The sequence below is a fragment of the Ammodytes marinus genome (genome assembly GCF_949987685.1).
Source record: "Ammodytes marinus genome assembly, chromosome: 17".
Taxonomy (NCBI): domain Eukaryota; kingdom Metazoa; phylum Chordata; class Actinopteri; order Uranoscopiformes; family Ammodytidae; genus Ammodytes; species Ammodytes marinus.
In genome coordinates this window covers 27996009-28019262 of record NC_137221.1, presented here as the reverse complement: position 1 = coordinate 28019262, position 23254 = coordinate 27996009, and the positions used below count along the sequence as shown (strand labels likewise).

General features: G+C 41.0%; 1 protein-coding gene across 3 annotated transcripts in view; it reads right to left on the bottom strand.

Annotated features, from left to right (window-relative positions):
- Positions 1-23254, bottom strand: part of phactr4a (phosphatase and actin regulator 4a) — a 125661-nt gene that overhangs the window by 9870 nt on the left and 92537 nt on the right. For all 3 annotated transcript variants that reach the window (XM_080045705.1, XM_080045704.1, XM_080045703.1), the window contains one exon: positions 859-1417. In XM_080045705.1, coding sequence (XP_079901831.1) covers positions 859-1417 — 559 coding nt within the window. The remainder of the gene's footprint in view (positions 1-858; positions 1418-23254) is intronic.

Here is a 23254-nt window from a genome sequence, read left to right as displayed (position 1 = left end):
CTGATGGTCTCGTTTGCTGTTAAAGGTAATTTATGATTATGTGAGGAAACATGAGGCTGTTTAAAAGATATTTAAATGTTACTCGGAGCTGCTTTAAATAACTGGAAATGCAAATGCTGCCGGTCTATCTCCATCTGCCTAAATTGATTTGAACAGAAACGTAAGTCAGATGTCTCTGGCTCACCCAAGTTTTCTTCCATTTGTTTCCTTTACTTTGATGGTATTTTTCGATGATGACGGTGCAACATGGGCAATAGGGTTGTAGTGTCCTTAACATGTTTGTTATTTGTCGAGAAAATGTTGTCATGTGACTGATGCTTGAACTATTAATCTAAGCAGACTCTTAATTTGTTTGCATAGAGTGAAAAATCTTTGCTTGAAAATGCAGGTCTTAGTACACTTTCAAGTGAACTGCAATAGAGTCGAGAGAGAAGGTAAGCGTGAGAATGCAGTACAACTAACAAAAGCAACTAAGTACAATGTAAAAAAAACTCTTAAGTAACTAACTCCATAACTAACTATTTGTATTTTTTATTAATTTGTAAATGAGTGTCTTAGTTTTTATAAAATCACAGAAAATAGTGAAAAAAAGTAAATTTCAATTAGTTCAAATGTTTTCTTTGTAAATCGACAGTCTGATCGATTAAATACATTTTCTAAGTTGAAGACAATTGACAATAGATTTGTTAACGCCCTCATGTCCTGCAAAAAAACATATGAATTGAACCAAAATGAAAAACCCTCAATATCACAAAACAAATTTCTCGACTATGGGTTAACTAAAAAAACATTCTTAGCTTTCAAAGCAATTGTGTTTTGATCTATCAGGATGTACTGTACTGCATTCGTTACACTTACAGCCTGAGAGGTTCGATGGTGATGGGAAGAGAGAGGCGGGAGTTCCCCTCTGTGAGAAAGTCTGGAGGGTTTTCAAACAGCAGCGAGTGAGCCCTCTGGGAGCCGTCTGGGTTGGGCTGAGCCATGCCCGGGCTGGCTAGGGCTATCTTGATGAGGATGTGCAGGGGGATGGATGGAGCATGGCTGGGGGGCTCGGTGGTGGGGCTGGGGGGGTCGGAGGAGGAGTTGGTGATGGTGGGCTGCTTGAGAGACTGGACCCTGTTAGGAGATGGAGGGATGTGGGAAGGTGGTGGAGGCAGAAGCTCCGTGGAGTGCTGAGGAGCTGCTGCTGTGTTGGTCTTGTCCTCACTAGTCTCTGCTTTAGGGACGGCTAGGGTAGTAGGTGCAGGGGTAGGGGCCGGGTTAGTGTTGGGAAGCTCTGGGATCTGACTGGAGGGAGTAGAAGGGTCCACAAAATGGCGCTTTGTGACCGGGGTCATCCTCTTAGGTGGTGTAGGTGGAGAGCGCTTAGCAGACACTGGCACTATGATGACACCACCGCCGTGCAGGGAAAGCTCCGCTGTTTATAAAAAGATCAAATTAAATTGTTAAAAACAGTCATTGTTACTTGTCTTATGCCTTGTTTTCACTGAGTAGTACAGTTCGATTTGGTATGGTATGGTATAGAATGTTAACCCAAGATATGGCTTGCGTTTCCACTGCCGAAAGTCCCCTTACTTGTACGGCGGGGTATATGCCATGTCTTTGCTGTGGCCCTGGCGGATACTAATCTACGTGATATCAGTGCGTAGTATCGGACTGCAGTGTGTAGCTCCACCCTCACGGGACCCTTTGGGAAGGCTTGATTCTCAAATGAAAGGGTGACCAAAATGGGTTAGGCATGGAACCGTTATTTTGGTAACCTTACCAACTTTTGACAGCGGAAATGCAAATAATTTTGTATTGTACCATACCAAGGCGAACTGTCGCGCTCAGTGGAAACAAAGCTTTCAAAGATGATGCACACACATAACCTGCAGTCAGAACAGGAGGATGCACATTTTGTCTTTGGCTGTCTGAAGTTGGTTTCATTCACAAAAACACAAGCAAAAAAAAGTATATCAGTAATGGGGAAAGATGTTCATATTACTGCTGAACTGGTTGCTGAGTCAGTGGAGGGTAGTGGTGCAACAGATCACGGGTTACATGTGGTCTTTACTGATCAACCCTCACGGTTCGGGACGCACGTGAACCGCGGGTTAGGTGAATATGCGAAAAAAGAAAAGAAAAAAAAGAAGCCGGCAGTGTGTTCATGTGATCGCTGATTGTGTTTGAGTTAGTGGCGATTGGAGCGCAAAATCTAGAACTACTGTAGGATACTGAAGAAAAATGACATCAATTTGTGATTAGTAACAATATTTATTCATTTAGGCTATACAGGTCCTTCTCATATAATTAGCATACTGTGATAAAGTTGATTATTTTCCATAATGTAATGATAATAATTGAACTTTCATATATTTTAGATTCATTGCACACCAACTGAAATATTTCAGGTCTTTTGTTGTTTTAATACTGATGATTTTGGCATACAGCTCATGAAAACCCCAAATTCCTATCTCAAAAAATTAGCATATCATGAAAAGGTACTCTAAACAAGCTCTTAACCTAATCATCTGAATCAACTAATTAACTCTAAACACCTGCAAACGATTCCTGAGGCTTTTAAAAACTCCCAGCCTGGTTCATTACTCAAAACCGCAATCATGGGTAAGACTGCCGACCTGACTGCTGTCCAGAAGGCCATCATTGACACCCTCAAGCAAGAGGGTAAGACACAGAAAGACATTTCTGAGCGAATAGGCTGTTCCCAGAGTGCAGTATCAAGGCACCTCAGTGGGAAGTCCGTGGGAAGGAAAAAGTGTAGCAGAAAACGCTTCACAACCAGAAGAGGTGACCGGACCCTGAGGAGGATTGTGGAGAAGGGCCGATTCCAGACCTTGGGGGACCTGCGGAAGCAGTGGACTGAGTCTGGATTAGAAACATCCAGAGCCACCGTGCACAGGCGTGTGCAGGAAATGTGCTACAGGTGCCGCATTCCCCAGGTCAAGCCACTTTTGAACCAGAAACAGCGGCAGAAGCGCCTGACCTGGGCTACAGAGAAGCAGCACTGGACTGTTGCTCAGTGGTCCAAAGTACTTTTTTCGGATGAAAGCAAATTTTGCATGTCATTCGGAAATCAAGGTGCCAGAGTCTGGAGGAAGACTGGGGAGAAGGAAATGCCAAAATGCCTGAAGTCCAGTGTCAAGTACCCACAGTCAGTGATGGTCTGGGGTGCCATGTCAGCTGCTGGTGTTGGTCCACTGTGTTTTATCAAAGGCAGGGTCAATGCAGCTAGCTATCAGGAGATTTTGGAGCACTTCATGCTTCCATCTGCTGAAAAGCTTTATGGAGATGAAGATTTCATTTTTCAACAAGACCTGGCACCTGCTCACAGTGCCAAAACCACTGGTAAATGGTTTACTGACCATGGTATTACTGTGCTCAATTGGCCTGCCAACTCTCCTGACCTGAACCCCATAGAGAATCTGTGGGATATTGTGAAGAGGAAGTTGAGAGACACCAGACCCAACACTGTGGATGAGTTTAAGGCCGCTATCGAAGCATCCTGGGCCTCCATAACACCTCAGCAGTGCCACAGGCTGATTGCCTCCATGCCACGCCGCCAAGGACGGATTAACATGACCACGGGCCCTGGACACAAACCAGCCATGGACCCCTACAACACGCAAATACACGCACTAGCACACCGTGCAATCCACAATCACACACATTATAATGCAGCGCACAGCCTAGAGAGAGAAAGAGAGAGATAGAGCAAAATACAATTCTATAAAATCTCTCTGGTGCTGCGCAAGATAAAGAGACTCTTTGCGCCTGAGCCTACTAAACAGTTAGATTAGGGCAGAGACACCGAAGAGCAGAATTTTTTTGCCTTTGTAAGATCTCTGCGCCTGCTTTTTGGCCCACCCTTGCCCCCCCCCCCCCTCGGAGCCTACACTCAATGTCTGAGCGAGGCAGCGCGTCACCCGCTGAAACGCTGTGTTGGTGTCGTTCACAGTGAGACAGACACACTCTGTGGTTTAAAACTAAATGATCACAGGGGATTCCTGCACGTTAACGGTTGTCGAGGGGACAGGCTCCGCGATCTGATTGCATGTCCCGAGCCTGGATACCCCAATCCCCAATCTCACTGCCGACTAACTGTAAAGTGAAACAACCGCCTCGCTCGTTACACTGGTACTGGTGCGTAAAGGGAACGCGCAGTTGGCAAACTCTCCTCACTACAACTGCCACTGCAGAAAAGCCACTGTAGGTCGATCGCTTTGTCGATTCGTGCCTCTGACACGTTGACTACATAATGAGTCGAGGCTTTGATTTCAGTGCGGGGATGTGGAGCTCTTTGGCCATTTCCGTTTCTTTTTTATTTCTCTAGACACATCGTTCTCTCTCCAAGCGCACACACGCTTGTCCCGGCCGAATATAAGACCCCGAATATAAAACAACCCAACTTTTTACGACCCATTCCCAGGGGGGAAACCCCCGTCAAATGTTTTTAATAATAAAAAAATCAAGGGCCCCCCTATTGGCCAGGGCCCTGGACATGTGCCCATGCGGTAATCCGTCATTGCACGCCGCATTGAAGCAGTCATTTCTGCGAAAGGATTCCCGACCAAGTATTGAGTGCATAACTGAACATAATTATTTGAAGGTTGACTTTTTCGTATTAAAAACACTTTTCTTTTATTGGTCGGATGAAATATGGGTAAAGCTTTACATTACGTAGACACTCATCAGCATTAATTGATACTTAACTAATGCCTAGTTCATCCTGAGTTAATGTAGGACTCATGTAATACTCATAGATGACTCAGCCATGAATGAATGGTTACTCCATCAGTAACTAATCAGAAGTCAGTCTTAATTACAGACTGAGTCTTTAATGATAATTGCTTACCTAAGACATCTATTACAGATTAACTCAGACATGTTTCTTAAAATGTATTCATACTATTAATTAATGAATTACCATCACTGAAAACCGTGGATTTGAAGTCCCATACATTAATTAATAGTTATGTGTCCCGCTAAGTAAAGTCACAACATTATGATATATTATAGATCATTACCTAACGATGAACTAAGACGGTTTAAGAGCATGATTTCACTTTAATATGGTAGCATGGATAACCAATTTTTCTGGAACCAAAAGCTTTGCAGAAGCCTTCCTGGTGGACTTCTTAATAACCAAAAGTAATACATTTTGTAAAATTCATTAAATCTTCAAATGATGAAGTTGTTTAGATGAGGAAATGTTATGAAATAAGATTTGTTCAGCTGTGCACCAGCACAAGCACCTTTCCAAGGCTCGGAAGTTGCCAGGTCTAATGGTTAGAAATAAGTAAAAATGTGTCAACTAAACTTTTACACTCACCACATACTTTGACCTTTTGAAATTTAGAAGACATATTAATGTTGGTTTCTTCAAATATTGTATTTCTGATTAATCAATTTCAGTTAGCCTTATACATAGGATAGGCTTTATTTTTTAGGAATAAATAGGCTAATTAAATTACTGATAGTGATAGGCCAACCTTTTCTCAGAACACACTCAAGATTTTTATTTAATTAATGATATATTTGTTTTTGTAAATGCCCTCATCCAGTCATGTTTTTTCTCACTAATTACAGGACGTTACTAGACAGATCTGGCAACCCACATTGAATTAGTCTATTTTTTACCAAGCTGAAAAAAAATGTATGGGGGTTGAAGTATTCTCCAAATAAGGTTAAAATGCACGGAACAGCAACCACTCTATCTCTATAGAACATTTGACAACACAGGGGAGGCGCAAGATCCTCCAGAGCTGCACGTGAAGTTGAGAGGAGCACCTCAATCCTCTATTATAAAAACCAATGGGCCGTGAAGACGTCGAAGAAAACCACTGGACAGAAGCCACAATGTACAAGGAGACGAACACCATGCTAACGGGCCGAAATGGACAGAAGGCAGACGACAAAAAGAGGTTAGCAAACTACCAGCTCAATATTGTTCTTATGATTTGTATTGCATGAAGTAAAGTTAGCGGTGACATGTTACAAAGCATTCTTAAAAAGGTAGGCTACGTCTACGTTAGCTTAATGGTTTTGTTTGCCTGGAGCCTGGAGTAACGTTAGCCGATTGGATAACAAGCTAGCATTTTACGTTATAGTCCATGGGCCAAGTCCCAAAATGTCTCTTATTGGTAGGTATTGTATATCCTATACATCCCAAGAAGAGGTTTTGATGTGATAAACCTTTTATATTGGTAGCTTTTGTTTTTAGTTATCCCCTCTCAAAGTATAGGATAAGTGAGGTCACACTGCAGGTGAATAGGGTAATATTTTTTACTTATAGATATCATCATGAAACTTTGCCAGTTGATTACTAACATTAAAACAATTATTTTTCAAATTACAATTTTTTCAGAAATGTTTGAATAAATATGCAAATTTGGCAATATCGAACTAATCATGTGAGAATTGTTTTTACAAAACAGAATATGGATAAAGGTTTTTTTTTCATTTTATAAATAAAAAAATACTATCAAAAATAGTGTTGCCTTTTCAGCATGTTTTTAAGAAGAAATTGTATCACTGATCAGACAATTAACAACATATGAACAAACCCTTCTGTAATGACTTTCAGAATAGTGCTGAGAATTATTATGGAAAGTTAGATATAAGTGCTTCAAAAGTTGATTTATGATGCATTTTCGGATGTCTGATGTTTACACACACTTTTTGTTCCTTTCTTTCAGTAAAATCTCCTGAAGAGTTGATCGAGCGTTACTACAAGGTCCTTGGGCTTGTCAATGGTGGCTCTGTCAAATGAGATGCCTACAGCAAGATGAAAGTTGACAGGAACACAATTGTGTATCTATCAGCAATTGCAGATTAGCAGCATTCATGCTAGTAAATGAAGATTGCTTGATATTATTATATTTTTTGTGTATGTTCATTAAACAGAAATTGTTAACGTTTTAGGTAGAAACTACTTTGAATACAATAAAACTGTTAAAATCCCAAATGATGGTCTTCAATGAAATTAATATAGTAGCCTATGTTAAATCACGACAGGAATGCAGACCTTTATATTATAACAGTTTTGTACTGATTGTATATTTGTCACCACCGTCTGAAAGAGAAATCATACTCTTAAACCGTCTGAGTTAATCCTTAGGTAATGATTTGCAAATATATTATAATGTTGTGACTTTACTTAGCGGGACACATGACACTTAAATAACCATTAATTGACATGGTTTCCCATGCTACCAATGTTCTTAGCCCGTCTTAGTTAATCATTAGGTAATGATTTGCAAAAATATCATAATGTTGTGACTTTACTTACCGGGGCACATGACACTTAACTTACCATTAATTGACATGGTTTTCCATGCTAATATATTAAAGTGAAATAATGGTCTTAAACCGTCTTAGTTCATCGTTAGGTAATATATCATAATGTTGTGACTTTACTTAGCGGGACACATAACACTCAACTAACCATTATTTACAATAGTTTTTCATACTACCATATTAAAATGAAATCATGATTTGTACCTGTATTAGTTAGTCATTAGGTAAGGAATTGGAAATATATCTTCATGTTGTGACTTTACCTAGCGGGACACTTAACTATTAATTAATTATTAAGTAACTTCTGGTTGTGGTTATATCTGTTGATACTGCCTGAAAGACCAAAAACAGGACTTAAGGTACGTTAATAAACAGGTACCAGTTCAAATAGTACTGTGAAATGGAGGTTGCTGACATACTGGACTCTAAATTCACGTGTTGTTGGTAAATAATGAATTAATAGTATTAATACATTTTAAGAAACATGTCTGAGTTAATCTGTAATAGATGTCTTAGGTAAGCAATGATCATTAAAGACTCAGTCTGTAATTAAGACTGACTTCTGATTAGTTACTGATGGAGTAACCATTCATTCATGGCTGAGTCATCTATGAGTATTACATGAGTCCTACATTAACTCAGGATGAACTAGGCATTAGTTAAGTATCAATTAATGCTGATGAGTGTCTACGTAATGTAAAGCTTTACCGAAATATGCACATATTTTGAGATAGGGATTTTTGGTTTTTCTTTACTTTTTTGCCAAAATCATCAATATTAAAACAATAAAAGGCTTGAACTACTTCAGTTGTGTGTAATGAATCTAAAATATATGAAAGTCTAATGTTTATCAGTACATTACAGAAAATATTGAACTTTATCACAATATGCTAATTATATGAGAAGGACCTGTATTTGGCTGCTCCACCTTAAAGAGGACCTATGATGCTTTTTGACTTTTATGACCTATAAACGTTGTTATGATGATTCATAGTCATGCTTAACCATACTAAATTATCAAATAATGACTTACATGCATTTCGATGTATTCCCTGCTGACCGTCTGGGGTGTCTGTGCAGAGCACTAAACACTATTCTAGCCAGTCGAGAAGTCACGTCTTCAAAGCGGTCTACCCTTTCATAATTTGTGACGTCGCATAAAAATTTGTGACGTGACCACGCGGATGTTTCCATGTATGGTAATGCTGTCACTTCCCTGTTCGCGTCTGCCTCGCGCCCTTATAGGTCCATGCTCGCGCTTCCCGCCACTGAAAGTGTTCCGGAAGGGTAGCGGAGATGGCCGATGCACAGGCGGAGGGAGCGGAGATTGCCGAAGCACACACACTCAAGTGTTGACAGGACGTGCTGGATCGCCAAAATAAGAGAAAGAGCTTCCCGAAAATCTACATACTTTTTTGTGATGTGATTCGTGTCAGGTTGCTCTATAGCAGTGTAAAACAAGAAATTAAGACCAGAAAAGTAGTATAATAGGTCCTCTTTAAGTCAGCTCAGCCAGAGGCCTGTTGCACAAAACCAAGATAAGGGATTAACCTAGGATATTTCGGTTATCCTGGCTTGCATTAGCCATAATCCGGTTGCACAAAAGCGGAGGGACATAAATTACCATGGAGATTTATCATTTACGTTTAGCCTGGTCCTGACCAGGCTAACTGTGAAGGATAAACTTATTTTGTTGCCTGGTTTGTTCAGTCAGCTGTCACTCCGATCTGAAATCAAGTTGTTGAAACTGTTATTCCATGATCTTCTGTGTATTGCAAGAACCACATAAAATACTGCATAGTCATTTAGTTGAATAGTTATCCTTTTTTTATTCAACCCGAACCATTTATAATTGAATAAATTATAATTAGATTAAGATAAAATAATATAACAAATTTGACAAAGCAGGCCATTTTCATCCTGGATTGGCGTTTGTGCAACCAATTAATCCAAATTGCCCAGGCTAGACTTTGTCAAGGCTGGCTTTATCGATCATCCTGGATATCTGAATTCTACTTTTGTGCAACAGGCCTCAGGTCAGGATAGTTTAGTTTCAGTTTTGTTTTCATCTCAGTTTCAAACAGCTGTTTGCATCAGCTGATCGGCTTGCGACAGCGGGAGTCAGTCTGAGGCCAGTGGTGATCACTCAAAACAAAATGATAAAATAAAGCTTTCTCTTCCTCCCTCTATCTGTCTGCATATCTCTCCACTGCACACTCAGTCACTACTATCCATGCTTAAAGGAAGCAGGATTATAATCTCATTTAGCACTTTATTTAGTTTTTGAATATTTTAAGATTCTATTTCAAATAGCCTTTGTGGACACAGGCTATTTTGTAATTCACTGTGTATTTTTGGAAAAATAAAACGCAAAGGTAATTGAAAGCAAAGTCATATTTGTCTTATCTTTGCCTTTTTTATTGTTGATGATCCGAAAATTATCCGACCCGTGACTCAAAAAACGTGACACGTTCTGAACCGTGAGTTTTGTGATCCTTTGAACCCCTCGTGGAGGGGGACAAACATTACCACACAGCTGTATCAGTCTGTAAGTAACATCCATTTGGATCAAGAAGCATTCAATGCACTCCAGCACACTATATATCCATCCAAGATCAATGCAATGTTTTCTTTGCAGCATTTACAGTTAAGTTAGTTCATCTGAAAACAGTTCCAATGGCTCACATGCAATGCAGTATTGGAGTTATGATGGATGGGTGAGGTATTCAATATGCTACGGTGAGTCTATACGAGCAGCGTGCAGGCTGTATTAAGATGGGTTTAGGATCACTTCCGGGTTACAGAGAATGGAGTAGGTGCGATCCCTTTCTAGCTCCCACTAACTATTTCAGACCTAACTGATTAAACCCTATTTTCATCGTTTTTTTTTGTGCTTGTGTTGCCGGTAACACTGGCACTGTTTTGGAGAAATGCCTAGAGGAAAGAAAAATGCAAAAAGAGATTCGGCAGAGTCAGATATGTCCTCGGACAGCGTGGTTAGCATGGATGTTAATGCTAGCTCAATGGCTTCCATTCCGGACCTGCTTGAGCAGCATAGAGCAGCCATAGCCGCTGAGTTTAAGTCATCGTTCGCCAGCATGGACACTAAGCTGGACAACATCCAGGCCGTGGTCTCAGGCCAGGGGAAACGTATAACCGATCTCGAGGAGAATGCAGAAACTGTTTGCGGACACCTGGAGCAACTTGAGGCTACGTGCTCCTCACTGCAGGAAGATAACAAGTTGCTGAAATCTAAACTATCGGATTTGGAAGGGAGAAGCAGGAGACAGAATGTACATATTGTGGGCTTACCAGAGTCACTTGAGGGCGCTTGCCCCACCGCCTTTTTCTCCGAGCTTCTCGTCAAGGTTTTTGGTAATCAAACTCTCCCTTCTTCCCCGGAGCTGGACAGAGCTCACCGCACTCTGGCACCCAAACCGGGCCCGCGTGAGAGACCGTGGCCCGTCATCATCCGCTTCCACCGATACCAGACTAAAGACTTAACAGGGGCGAGCTGGAATACCACGGCCACAAGCTCCGGTTCTATGAGGATTACAGCGCGGAGGTCGTGAAGCAGCGGGCTGAATACAGGGGGGGTCATGGCTGAGCTTTATCAGCGCGGTCTCCGTCCCTCTCTCCTCTTCCCTGTGAGGCTTCGTATTACTGGTTGCGGTCCGTCTCTGAAGCTTCTAACTACATATCTACATTGGGTGTGAGTACGTAGTAAATTTGATTGCCTGCTGTGAGTATACAAATTTGGACAAATGGTCTTTTCATATCCCAAGCCAAACTCTCAAGACTGATGGTACTACACGCATTTTTTCTCCCTTTTTCAAAATGAGTAAGTCAGCTGGGTGAGCGTGACATTTTTGTTGCTTGTCATTTTGACGTATTGTCTAGCTCACTCGCTTTTTTTATTTGTATCTCTATTTTAAAACGGCTGGATAAGCGTGTCTGTTCTTTCTTTTTTTTGCCATTTGGACAGCTTGTCTAACTCACGCCTTGTTCTTTTTTTTGTATTTCGAATCTGTTGGGTGAGCACGGTATTTTTGTTTAGTGTGTTGTCATTTTGACAGTTTGCTGGATTGTTCATAGTGTTACTAGCTGTTATGGGGTGAATTGTACAAGACCTATGTGGCAAGCTAGCACAGGTCAGAAAGTTAAAGCTTGGAATGTTTGTTGTGAGACTAGTAAGGGTCTTTTGGGGTTTGCTGTTTAGAGCAATATATGGGGTGGGTTCTGGGTGGGATGGGTTGGTGTTAACTGGGGGTTTAGCTGATAAGTCATCACCTGCTGTGTTTTCAGTTATTTGTGTTTTCCTTTTTTTGTGTGTTTTTCTTTCCCTCTGTATTTTGCTACTCTTTTTCTTATCGGAGCAACTCTTTTTATTCTCACTATAACTGAGCTAGATGAAGGGCAATCTTAATTTAATTAGTTGGAATGTCAAGGGGCTAAATCACCAAGTGAAAAGGGGTAAGGTCTTAACCCACCTAAAACGGCTCAGGGCTGGAATAGTTTTCCTTCAAGAAACCCACTTACGACTCTGACCATTGGCGATTAAGTAAATGCTGGCGTGGACAATTTTTTCATTCTAATTTCAGGGGTAAGGCTAGGGGCACAGCTATCCTTATTGATAGTAATATTCCTTTTGAGTCCTCAAACATTATATCAGATAAAAATTGACGTTTTATTATTGTTTCAGGCAAACTTTACAATAAGTCAGTCATCTTGGCCAACGTCTACGCGCCTAACGTCGATGATGTAGAATTCTTTAAGAGATTTTTTTCTCAACTCCCTGATCTCAATTCCCATTCTCTTATTCTTGGTGGGGACTTTAATTGTTATCTAGATCCAGTCTTAGATCGCTCTTCCCCCAAACCTGCCACTCTTAGCAGATCTGCAGGTTATATCAAATCATTCCTTGCTGATTATAGCCTCTCTGATCCATACAGGTTTTTATACCCCACAGGAAGAGAATATTCATTCTTTTCACATGTCCACCACACTTACACCCGAATTGATAATTTTTTTGTTGATAATTCATTGATGTCAGACCTAAAGTCATGCAGTTATGAAAGTATTGTGATCTCAGATCACGCTCCTCTGCTCCTTCAACTGGCTTTCTCTGACGTTGAGTATACAAGAAGGCAGTGGAGACTGGATCCATTGTTGCTCACAGATGAGAGTTTTCTTTCACACATCTCTACACATATTAAAACTAGAGGTGGGCATAGATTAATTTTTTTAATCTAGATTAATCTAGATTAATTTTGAAATTAATCTAGATTAATCTAGATTAAAATGGCTCATTTGAATTCATTCATAATATGCGTGTGCTCCCTAAATAATGACTCAAAGTAAGTCTTTGAGAACGTGTTTCTCAAGCCAGGTGGCGCATCAGACCAGGGGCTCATCTCCTGTTTCCAACATGCATCACAAACTGCTTGAGGAAGCTGTTCTACTATGATAATTGGTGATGAAAATAAATAATGTTCAACAAGATGTACTTGTGTTTACAAACTGTTTATTCAGTTAAACATGAACTTTGAACTGTAGGCCATAAGAGGTAACGATGAATTGTTTAGGGCTGCAACTAACGATTATTTCAATAATCGATTAATCGGTCGATTATTTTTTCGATTAATCGATGAATCGGATAAAAAAAATAAACATTTGTAAATGCTGCATCTTTATTCAAAAACTGAACATTACTTCAAATTCACAGTGCACACTGAAGTGTCAAAACACCAGGTTGTTGCTCCAACGTCCCGGAACTATTAAAAGTAATATTAAATGATAAAAAATTAATAATAAACTTAACTGGGATAACACAAAAAAAAACATACAATGTATGATATACATTTATACAGTATAAGGGATGTCCATGGTAAACCAGTCAACCGATAATATTTTTAACCGGTAAATACTAACGGTTAAAAAAATTAAATCATCTTAATTTCTCTCAGATGACAGGAGAGTTAATTTGTATTGATATTGATACCATTTTCAAGACTCCTTAACGATCCAAGTCTTTATTGATATCAAAATTGATAATTTTCTATTATTTTGTTGAAATAGAACTTGTATTATTGCTTTAATTGCTGATATGATCATAGCTCTAGATAGGACATTAAACAGGTCATAATTCCATTCCATCTTTACTATCTATTTTATCTTGCTGGGAAAACAAGTTTCGCCAAAATCTCAAATTTCTTTTTTTTTGTGTTGCATTTGAACACATCAATCATATTACTGAGCCGGCCTGAACACATCACAGTTGACATGTTTGCTACTTTTTTTAAGCTAACTAGCTTTATATCCTTCCGATTTTAACATGGATTTAAAATCTGGATCACTATTTTTAACTGACGGGACTTTCTACACCGTTCGGTTGTATGATTACTGCCGCTGCATTGAATGACTGTTGATGCGCCGATGCCGATTCTCCGAGCACGTCTGCACACCGTCTGCAGCAGCAGCTGACAGAGTTTTTTTGGACTAGACGGATACTGAGTTGATGGAGTTTTTTTTAACCCAAAGAAAGCAAAGGTACAACACTTTTATATAGGCCTGCAGTCCAGTGTTAGATATGACCAAAATACAAGCTGTGGCCGCTCACACTATAGCTTTCCCGCACGTGAAGGCTCGCTTCACGTGCGAGGGGGGGTTCACCCCGACGGCGAACAGCATCTCGAACAGCATCTCCCCTGAGCCGAACAGGAGGTGGAATTAAGAGATTAACGGCGATATTTTTTTTATCGCCCGATAAGAGTTTGGCGTTAACGCAGCCGTTAACGCCGTTATCGGCCCACCACTAATTAAAACCTTTTTGAGTATAAATAAAACACCAGATGTGTCCAATGCAACAATTTGGGCCTGAAAGCCTATTTGAGAGGTGAAATTATATCATTTGCAGCATACAAAAATAAGTGTACAAAACAGAAACAAACTGAAATTGCTGATTGCTGAACATAGACAGACAATATGCTAATTCACCTACATCTGAACTTTACAAAGAACGTTTAAAACTTCAGACAGAATTCAACCTTCTTTCCTCTCGTCAGGTTGCTGACCAGTTGCTTAGGAGCAGAGGTACTTTTTACGAGCATGGTGACAAGATTGGTAAACTCCTGGCCAATCAACTGCGCGGATTTAGAGCAAAGCAACTCATCCCTGGAATACGGACAGACAGTGGGTGTACAACATCAGATCAGAAATTGATAAACGAAAAGTTCAAAACATTCTATTCAAATTTGTATAGTTCTGATTGTACAGTAGACGTAACGGTGATGGAAACCTTTTTCAGTAACATAAACATGCCTTCCCTTACTCAAGACCTGAGACATAGCCTTGAGGCACCTATTACTCAGAAGGAAATTATTGCAGCAATAACATCTATGCAATCAGGCAAATCTCCTGGTCCAGACGGACTTCCATCTGACTTTTTTAAGAAATTTTCAGCCGAATTGTCGCCTTTTTATGTTCAGTATTCTCAGACTAATTTGACTCAGGTAAACTCCCACCTTCGTTCTATCAGGCCTGTATTTCCCTGTTGTTAAAAAAGGATAAAGATCCTCTAGATTGCGCATCATACCGACCAATTTCACTATTAAATACGGATGTGAAGATACTTGCTAAAATTCTCACCCACAGATTGGAGGATGTTCTCCCCTCTATCATATCCCCCGACCAAACTGGGTTTATAAAGGGATGCCAATCATTTTATAATATCCGCCGGCTAATGAACATTTTATATTCCCCCAGAAATATTGAATCAGAATGCCTCGCTTCTATGGATGCTGAAAAAGCATTTGATAGAGTAGAATTGAATTATTTGTTTTTCACCCTTGAAAAATTTGGTTTGGGTCCTGTTTTCACTTCTTGGGTTAAATTATTATATGCATGCCCTTCTGCCTCAGTATTAACAAACAGCCGTTATTCAAGTAGTTTTGATCTGCACCGTGGGACCCGGCAGGGTTGTCCTTTGAGCCCGCTCCTTTTTGCTATTGCAATCGAACCACTTGCAATTGCCATTCGCAGTAACAAACAGATTCAGGGGATATGGAGAGGAGGAATTGAACATAAGGTATCATTATACGCCGATGACTTACTTTTGTTTGTCGCCAAGCCAGCCACCTCTTTACCGGAGGCACTTTCTGTGTTGGAGGTCTTTAGTCAGTTTTCTGGCTATAAACTTAACCTGAGTAAGAGCGAACTCTTTTCGATTAATAAAGAAGCTCTTAAACTTGATTATACAGCTCTCCCACTCAAAGTGGTGACGGATCATCTGAGTTACCTTGGGGTATGTTTTACCAGAAATTTTAAAAACCTATTTAAATCGAACTTCCTCAAATTATTGGATCAGGCGAAGCAAATATTATCGAAGTGGTCTCCTCTGGCTTTCTCTCTCATAGGTAGAATAAATTAAATTAAAATGACATTACTCCCAAAGTTCCTATATCTATTCCAATGTCTCCCCATCTTTCTCCCCAAATCCTTCTTTCAGGCCTTTGACTCTTTAATGATAAATTATATTTGGAATGGTAAACACCCTCGGTTACGGAAAGCTTTTCTTCAAAGACCCAAACAAACAGGTGGAATGGCCCTCCCTAATTTCCAATACTATTACTGGGCTGCTAATATCCGTTCTTTAGTGTATTGAGTGCATTTTCACCTTGACGACTCAGCCCCAGTCTGGGTAACAATGGAGTACAGCGCTATTAGCCCATTGTCTCTATCTGCCCTCTTAAGCGCCGCACTTCCACTCTCTTCGGCTATTCCCAACAGTAGTCCCGTGATTAAGCACCCCCTTCGAATCTGGACCCAATTTAAGAAGAATTTTGGAATTGCAGCTAATCATTTGTTTACTCCCTCGACGGTGGATGGTGCATTCAAGATCTGGCATAAAAAAGGCTTAAAATGCATCGGTGATTTATTTATTAATGATCTATTTGCTAGTTTTTCTCAATTGACAAAACACTTCGGTATCGAAAAGACTAATTTTTTTCCGATTTCTGCAAATCGGGCATTTTACGCAGAAGTTAATTCCCCAATTCCCTTATAAACCGCCAGCCAATCATGTCGATTTGTTTCTTTCTGTAAACCCCACATTAAAAGGCTAAATTTCTGTGTTTTTCAACCTTATTTCGAAGTTGCATAGCCCCTCATTAGCAGCTATAAGAACCCTGTGGGAGCAGGACCTAGGTTCTGCCTTCACAGATCACGTGTGGGATTCAGTCCTGGATCGGATACACTCTACCTCCATGTGCGCCCGACATGCTCTTGTGCAATTTAAAGTAGTACATCGTATCCACATATCTAAAACTAAATTAGCTCGTATGTTCCCCAATGTAGACCCGACCTGTGATAGCTGTAAGAGCGCACCGGCATCACTCTTTCACATGTACTGGTTGTGTCCCACCTTGACTGAGTTCTGGACATCAGTTTTTCAAACAATTTCTGAAGTACTTCAGCATCAAATTAAGCCGAACCCTTTCACTGCAATTTTTGGCATTGCTCCAAATTCGGGCTTACCTAAAGTGAAGATGAGGGTACTGGCCTTCACCTCATTACTTGCTCGTAGGGCTATCCTACTCGAGTGGAAAGATCCTGCTCCTCCTTCACACTCACATTGGATTAGAGACATTATGGCATGTATGAATTTAGAGAAAATACGTTACACTACCCAGGGATCCGAGAATAAATTTGACAGAATTTGGCGCCCCTTCCTAAATTATTTTAAAAAACCAACAATAACTATAGAAGAGTAGCTACCTCCTCCCCTCCTTTATTTGATTTAATTTTATGTCTTTATGTGTTTTTTTCATATTGATTGTTTGTTTTTGTTTCTTGTGGTGTGTGTTTCGTGTTGTTGGGTGTGAGGGTGGGATGTGGGTGGGGTATGTTCGGGAAAAAAAGGGGAAAAAATTTGTACTCATTGTTCTACAATTCCATTGTTACTAACATTTAATAAAAAAACCTTTGAAAGAAGATGGGTTTAGGATGGGGTGCCCCACGGGGTACCTGAGCAGGTGTGGCCGGCCCTGTGCCACATATACAGGTCCTTCTCATATAATTAGCATATTGTGATAAAGTTCAATATTTTCTGTAATGTACTGATAAACATTAGACTTTCATATATTTTAGATTCATTACACACAACTGAAGTAGTTCAAGCCTTTTATTGTTTTAATATTGATGATTTTGACAAAAAAAAAAAAAAAAATCCCTATCTCAAAATTAGCATATTTCATCCGACCAATAAAAGAAAATTGTTTTTAATACAAAAAAGGCAACCTTCAAATAATTATGTTCAGTTATGCACTCAATACTTGGTCGGGAATCCTTTCGCAGAAATGACTGCTTCAATGCGGCGTGGCATGGAGGCAATCAGCCTGTGGCACTGCTGAGGTGTTATGGAGGCCCAGGATGCTTCGATAGCGGCCTTAAGCTCATCCACAGTGTTGGGTCTGGTGTCTCTCAACTTCCTCTTCACAATATCCCACAGATTCTCTATGGGGTTCAGGTCAGGAGAGTTGGCAGGCCAATTGAGCACAGTAATACCATGGTCAGTAAACCATTTACCAGTGGTTTTGACACTGTGAGCAGGTGCCAAGTCTTGTTGAAAAATGAAATCTTCATCTCCATAAAGCTTTTCAGCAGATGGAAGCATGAAGTGCTCCAAAATCTCCTGATAGCTAGCTGCATTGACCCTGCCTTTGATAAAACACAGTGGACCAACACCAGCAGCTGACATGGCACCCCAGACCATCACTGACTGTGGGTACTTGACACTGGACTTCAGGCATTTTGGCATTTCCTTCTCCCCAGTCTTCCTCCAGACTCTGGCACCTTGATTTCCGAATGACATGCAAAATTTGCTTTCATCCGAAAAAAGTACTTTGGACCACTGAGCAACAGTCCAGTGCTGCTTCTCTGTAGCCCAGGTCAGGCGCTTCTGCCGCTGTTTCTGGTTCAAAAGTGGCTTGACCTGGGGAATGCGGCACCTGTAGCACATTTCCTGCACACGCCTGTGCACAGTGGCTCTGGATGTTTCTACTCCAGACTCAGTCCACTGCTTCCGCAGGTGCCCCAAGGTCTGGAATCGGCCCTTCTCCACAATCCTCCTCAGAGTCCGGTCACCTCTTCTGGTTGTGCAGCGTTTTCTGCTACACTTTTTCCTTCCCACAGACTTCCCACTGAGGTGCCTTGATACAGCACTCTGGGAACAGCCTAGTCGCTCAGAAATGTCTTTCTGTGTCTTACCCTCTCGCTTGAGGGTGTCAATGATGGCCTTCTGGACAGCAGTCAGGTCGGCAGTCTTACCCATGATTGCGGTTTTGAGTAATGAACCAGGCTGGGAGTTTTTAAAAGCCTCAGGAATCTTTTGCAGGTGTTTAGAGTTAATAAGTTGATTCAGATGATTAGGTTAAGAGCTCGTTTAGAGTACCTTTTCATGATATGCTCATTTTTTGAGATAGGAATTTGGGGTTTTCATGAGCTGTATGCCAAAATCATCAGTATTAAAACAACAAAAGACCTGACATATTTCAGTTGGTGTGCAATGAATCTAAAATATATGAAAGTTCAATTATTATCATTCCTTTATGGAAAATAATCAACTTTATCACAATATGCAAATTTTTTGAGAAGGACCTGTACAGCCATGCCAATGGCACAACTCTCAGAAATGTACTTTGCACAAGCTGCTCCGCCCTTGTAGAACCAACTGCCACCTGGCATATGCGATTCCCCCTCCATTTCTGCCTTTAAATCAAGGCTCAAAACCCATCTGTACACCCTGGTTTTTCCTCCCCATTAAAACTCCCATATTGTGCCAATGCACTTTTCCGATGTTTTTGAACATAATTATGGGTCTACGGTGTGCCTACAGACTGCCAAAGTAAAAAAAAAAAGAAAGCTCTCTCCTTTTCTCACTCTCCCCTTTTCTGAAACCCTCCACCCAACATACAGTCAGAATTCTCCCCGTTTCTGACGTCAAAAACTGGAAAGCCAGAAGCTTCCACTGTGCAGTCCACCCCCCTATTCCTTATTGGTCCACGGCCCCGAGATCCTCTCGAAAAATATTTCTTCACAAGCATTCAGCTTTTGCTCATAAAAACATATTTCTATTCCCCACACCAGTCTGGAAATGCCTCGTTTTTTTTTAAAGATATTTTTTGGGCATTTTTATGCTTTATTGATAGTGCAGAGAGACAGAGGTGAAATGGGGCAGAGAGGGGAGTGACATGCAGAGAACGACCGCGGGCGGGAATCGAACCCGGGTCTGCTGCTGGGCCCGGCCCGGGAGGGGGACGCCTTACCAACTGAGCTAAAGGCGCCCCCACCTCGTTTTTAATAGGACAAAGGATTGGAATGTATACTGAAGAAGTCTGACTTTGAAGATAATTTTTTCACAGATTTTAGTGGTATTGTTAGCAGCTAGCTCCCGAGCTAGCTTCGCAGTAGCCACCATCTTTTGCAGCATTTTTATTGTGAACATGCCGTTTCCATTAGCGTGTGGCTGTCAGTGCATCTGTATGAACATAGTCTTTCATGTAGACAAGGATAGGTCATGTCAAACTTTTCAAAGTGCGTTACTAGCACTAGACTTGGTTCTTCTCATGGGTAGGCTAAACCTAACTGTGCTAACAGGTTATACGTCATCATTGTTTACAAACAGACAGAGGGCGAGGCGTATCTGGCTTCGCTTCCGGACAGGGGGCGGGGGGAGCTCAAAGATTGTTTATTTACGAGGGGAGCTGCAGCTCTTTTAAAAAAATAGGCCATTGTGAGATTAGCTGAACATCAGCATAGTACAATAAATCATCTGAAAGTTTTTTTCAGCAAACAATTGAAGAAAAACGTATTAGGGACCACTAAGACCATATAATATGGTGTATAATAGAACCGAAAAGTGTATAATATGGGAGCTTTAACTATCTTACCTCTGCACTACTACCTTTGTTTATATGTGGATGTCTGGGCTTTATGACTTTTAGTTTGGTTATTGTTATTTTACCTTAATTTTTTACCTACTGAATGCACAATGTGCAGCACTTTGGACAGTGCAAACTGTTATAAATGTACTTTTATAAATACATTTTTCTTACTTACTTATTTATAACTCACCTAGGCCCTCTGGCACAAATCACCCCACCCCAGAATTTTGGATAATAAGCATGATGCAGCAGTTTAGGGCTGACATTGTGCTCACTATATAGACACAAAGTGTAGCATACCAAAGCACTAAAACATGTGTCAAATGTTTTCAAAGTGTTTATAATTGTTCAGACACAATAATCAAAAAACCTTGATTGTGGAAATTTTACTTTGAAAGGCAAAAAACAGTTTTTTGAGCTTAAAGCTACAACGAGTAAGTCGGCAGGTTGGCGACACCTTTGAACAAAAGCGGTAGTATTTTTACGACGCCAGCTGTCGTGAAGCTCGTGCAGGGGGTGCAAGATTCAAATAATCAGGAAGCAATATAGTGCGTGCCGTGTCCGTGTGTTGAAAGTGTGAGGGCACCGGACTCTTTTCGGCTCGGTGAGAGTGGTTAGTGACACAGCATCAACTACACCTGATTGCAATGAGTTGATCCATTGTCACCTCTCACGGAGCTGAACGAGTATGTGTCCCCACACAAAGCGAATGAACGAGAGACGGCAGTTAGTTATGGATCACGATGAGGTAATGTGTTTATGTTGTTGTAAATAATGACTATTTCAGATGAATAATGGTCATCTGATGATGCTGGTGAGGCAAAGTAAACTTTGTTTTAGTAGGCTACCGCTCATTCATTTAGGAGTAACACTGCAGTCTAGGTTCACTCCGTGAAATTGTGTATAGGTTGCTTGGCAACGCCCTCCCGCCTGCCTATCACTCTCCCTTTTAGCTTTTCTACATTGCATTTTCTTTTTTTTCTTTGATGGTTCAGCCCCGTTAGTCATTATGACGACAAATAACTGTCTCAAACAAGGCTCCCGCGGGACAACGTCTCAATTTGCGGGACGTGTGAAAAGTAATGGAAATGCGATCTGGTCACCCTAGAAGTTAGAAGCATTGTTATTGAAAGTGAGCCCCCCTTTTTAAATGCGTGTTTTATAATCTGGCATTTATCCGATAGCTGTGAGGAGACAGCAGTCTCCGTTTGTCTGTGTGTGTATTGGTCTGTGTGTGTGTGTGTGTGTGTATCGGGCTGCTGGGCTCAGTGGCTCTGTGAAGGTGCTGCCTGCAGTGCTTCAGCCTTTGTCTTCCTATTACTTCAAAATAAAAGCCAACTCACGTTTGTCAAGTGAAATGCTAATGTGAAGCCAGTGAAATGCTTTTAATGTGAAGCCGCAGCCTTAATGCTCTATTTGTTTAACAGTAGCTAACTTAACTGCTGCGCGCTGATCTAAAGATAGTGTTTTTTTAATATAGAAAGCCGTGTCTCTGGCATTACCGGTGGTGACACGAGTTTATTTTGCTAAAAAAACGGCACTTTGTCCCGCACAAACGTAGTCTTTGTCCCACATCTGGTGAATTGGGATCTGGTCTCCCTATCCCCTTCCCTCACCTGGAGTGATAGGCTTCTCAAATCACGTTCCTGCGCCACACTGAAATCTGTGACCAATACGGATATGTGACCATAGAGCATGCACGCGTGAACCGAAAATCGGACTGGGTGTACGACCAGATCAAATGCAGTAATAAAAACTATATAAAAACGTCTTTCTTTGCACTGATGGTCTCGTTTGCTGTTAAAGGTAATTTATGATTATGAGAGGAAACATGAGGCTGTTTAAAAGATATTTAAATGTTACTCGTTGCCGCTTTAAATGCGCTTATATCTTATTCCATGTTTCTCCCTTCTTTACAGGATGAGTTAAATGGATGGCTCTTCTTAAATATGTGGTCACATTTCCAATTTCTTCTATGGTTTTCTAGAAACAAGGGGTGGCACAACTTCCCCACCGGCACAACTTAGGCCACTCTCCCCTAAGTGTATTTATTTTAATTTGATGTTGTAGGTTGTTCCAGGACTCAGGGGCACTTTGGCTAAAAGCAGTTTTACCAAGGTCAGACCGGGCGTATGGAACATATAACATGAGCATGTCAGTTTAGCGGGTTTGATAAAGCCCATCTGAAATATGCAGCATTTCTGTCAAATAGAGTGGTAGCTTCCCGGTCAGGGCTTTATATATAAAAGTATACCAATGTGCATCACGTCTTTCTTTAAGAGAGGACCACCCAACCTTTTCATATAAAAGACAATGGTGTGTGTCATAAGCATCCCCTGTAATGAACCTTAAATTAGAGTCTAAGAGTTTAAGACATGAATGAGATGCATGCTGATCACATCACCTTGATCAAGGACAGACATAAAAACTGCCTTGATAATCCTTTTCCCTACTGAAACACGGGAAGTGTGTGACGATCTCTGTTAATGCTGCAGCCTAAGAATGTCGGACTGTGGTCGAAATAAAAAAGAAGCGATCAGACATAAAAGTGGACAAAAAAGTGCATATCCTCACACAGCAGTGTTTGTGCCATGAGCGGGGGACAATGAGACCCCCCATGAGAAACTGATTCGGGGAATTCCTCCCGTGGCAGTGATGCGGTAGAGGGTTAATAATAAACTTCACAGCCCATTTTGAAACAGTTACGACGTGCTTAAACAAAGAAAAACACATAGATAAAACGGACTAAAAGCCATGAAAAATTAGCACAATATGTGATGTACAGTAGGCTTATGATTAATGTATGAAACTGCGTTCCTGTCTGCCTGACTGAGGCATCAAGAACAGCGTCAGTGTAAAAGTAATATGTATTCCAGGGGGGCGCCTTTAGCTCAGTCGGTAAGGCGTCCCCCTCCCGGGCCGGGCCCAGCAGCAGACCCGGGTTCGATTCCCGCCCGCGGTCGTTCTCTGCATGTCACTCCCCTCTCTGCCCCATTTCACCTGTGTCTCTCTGC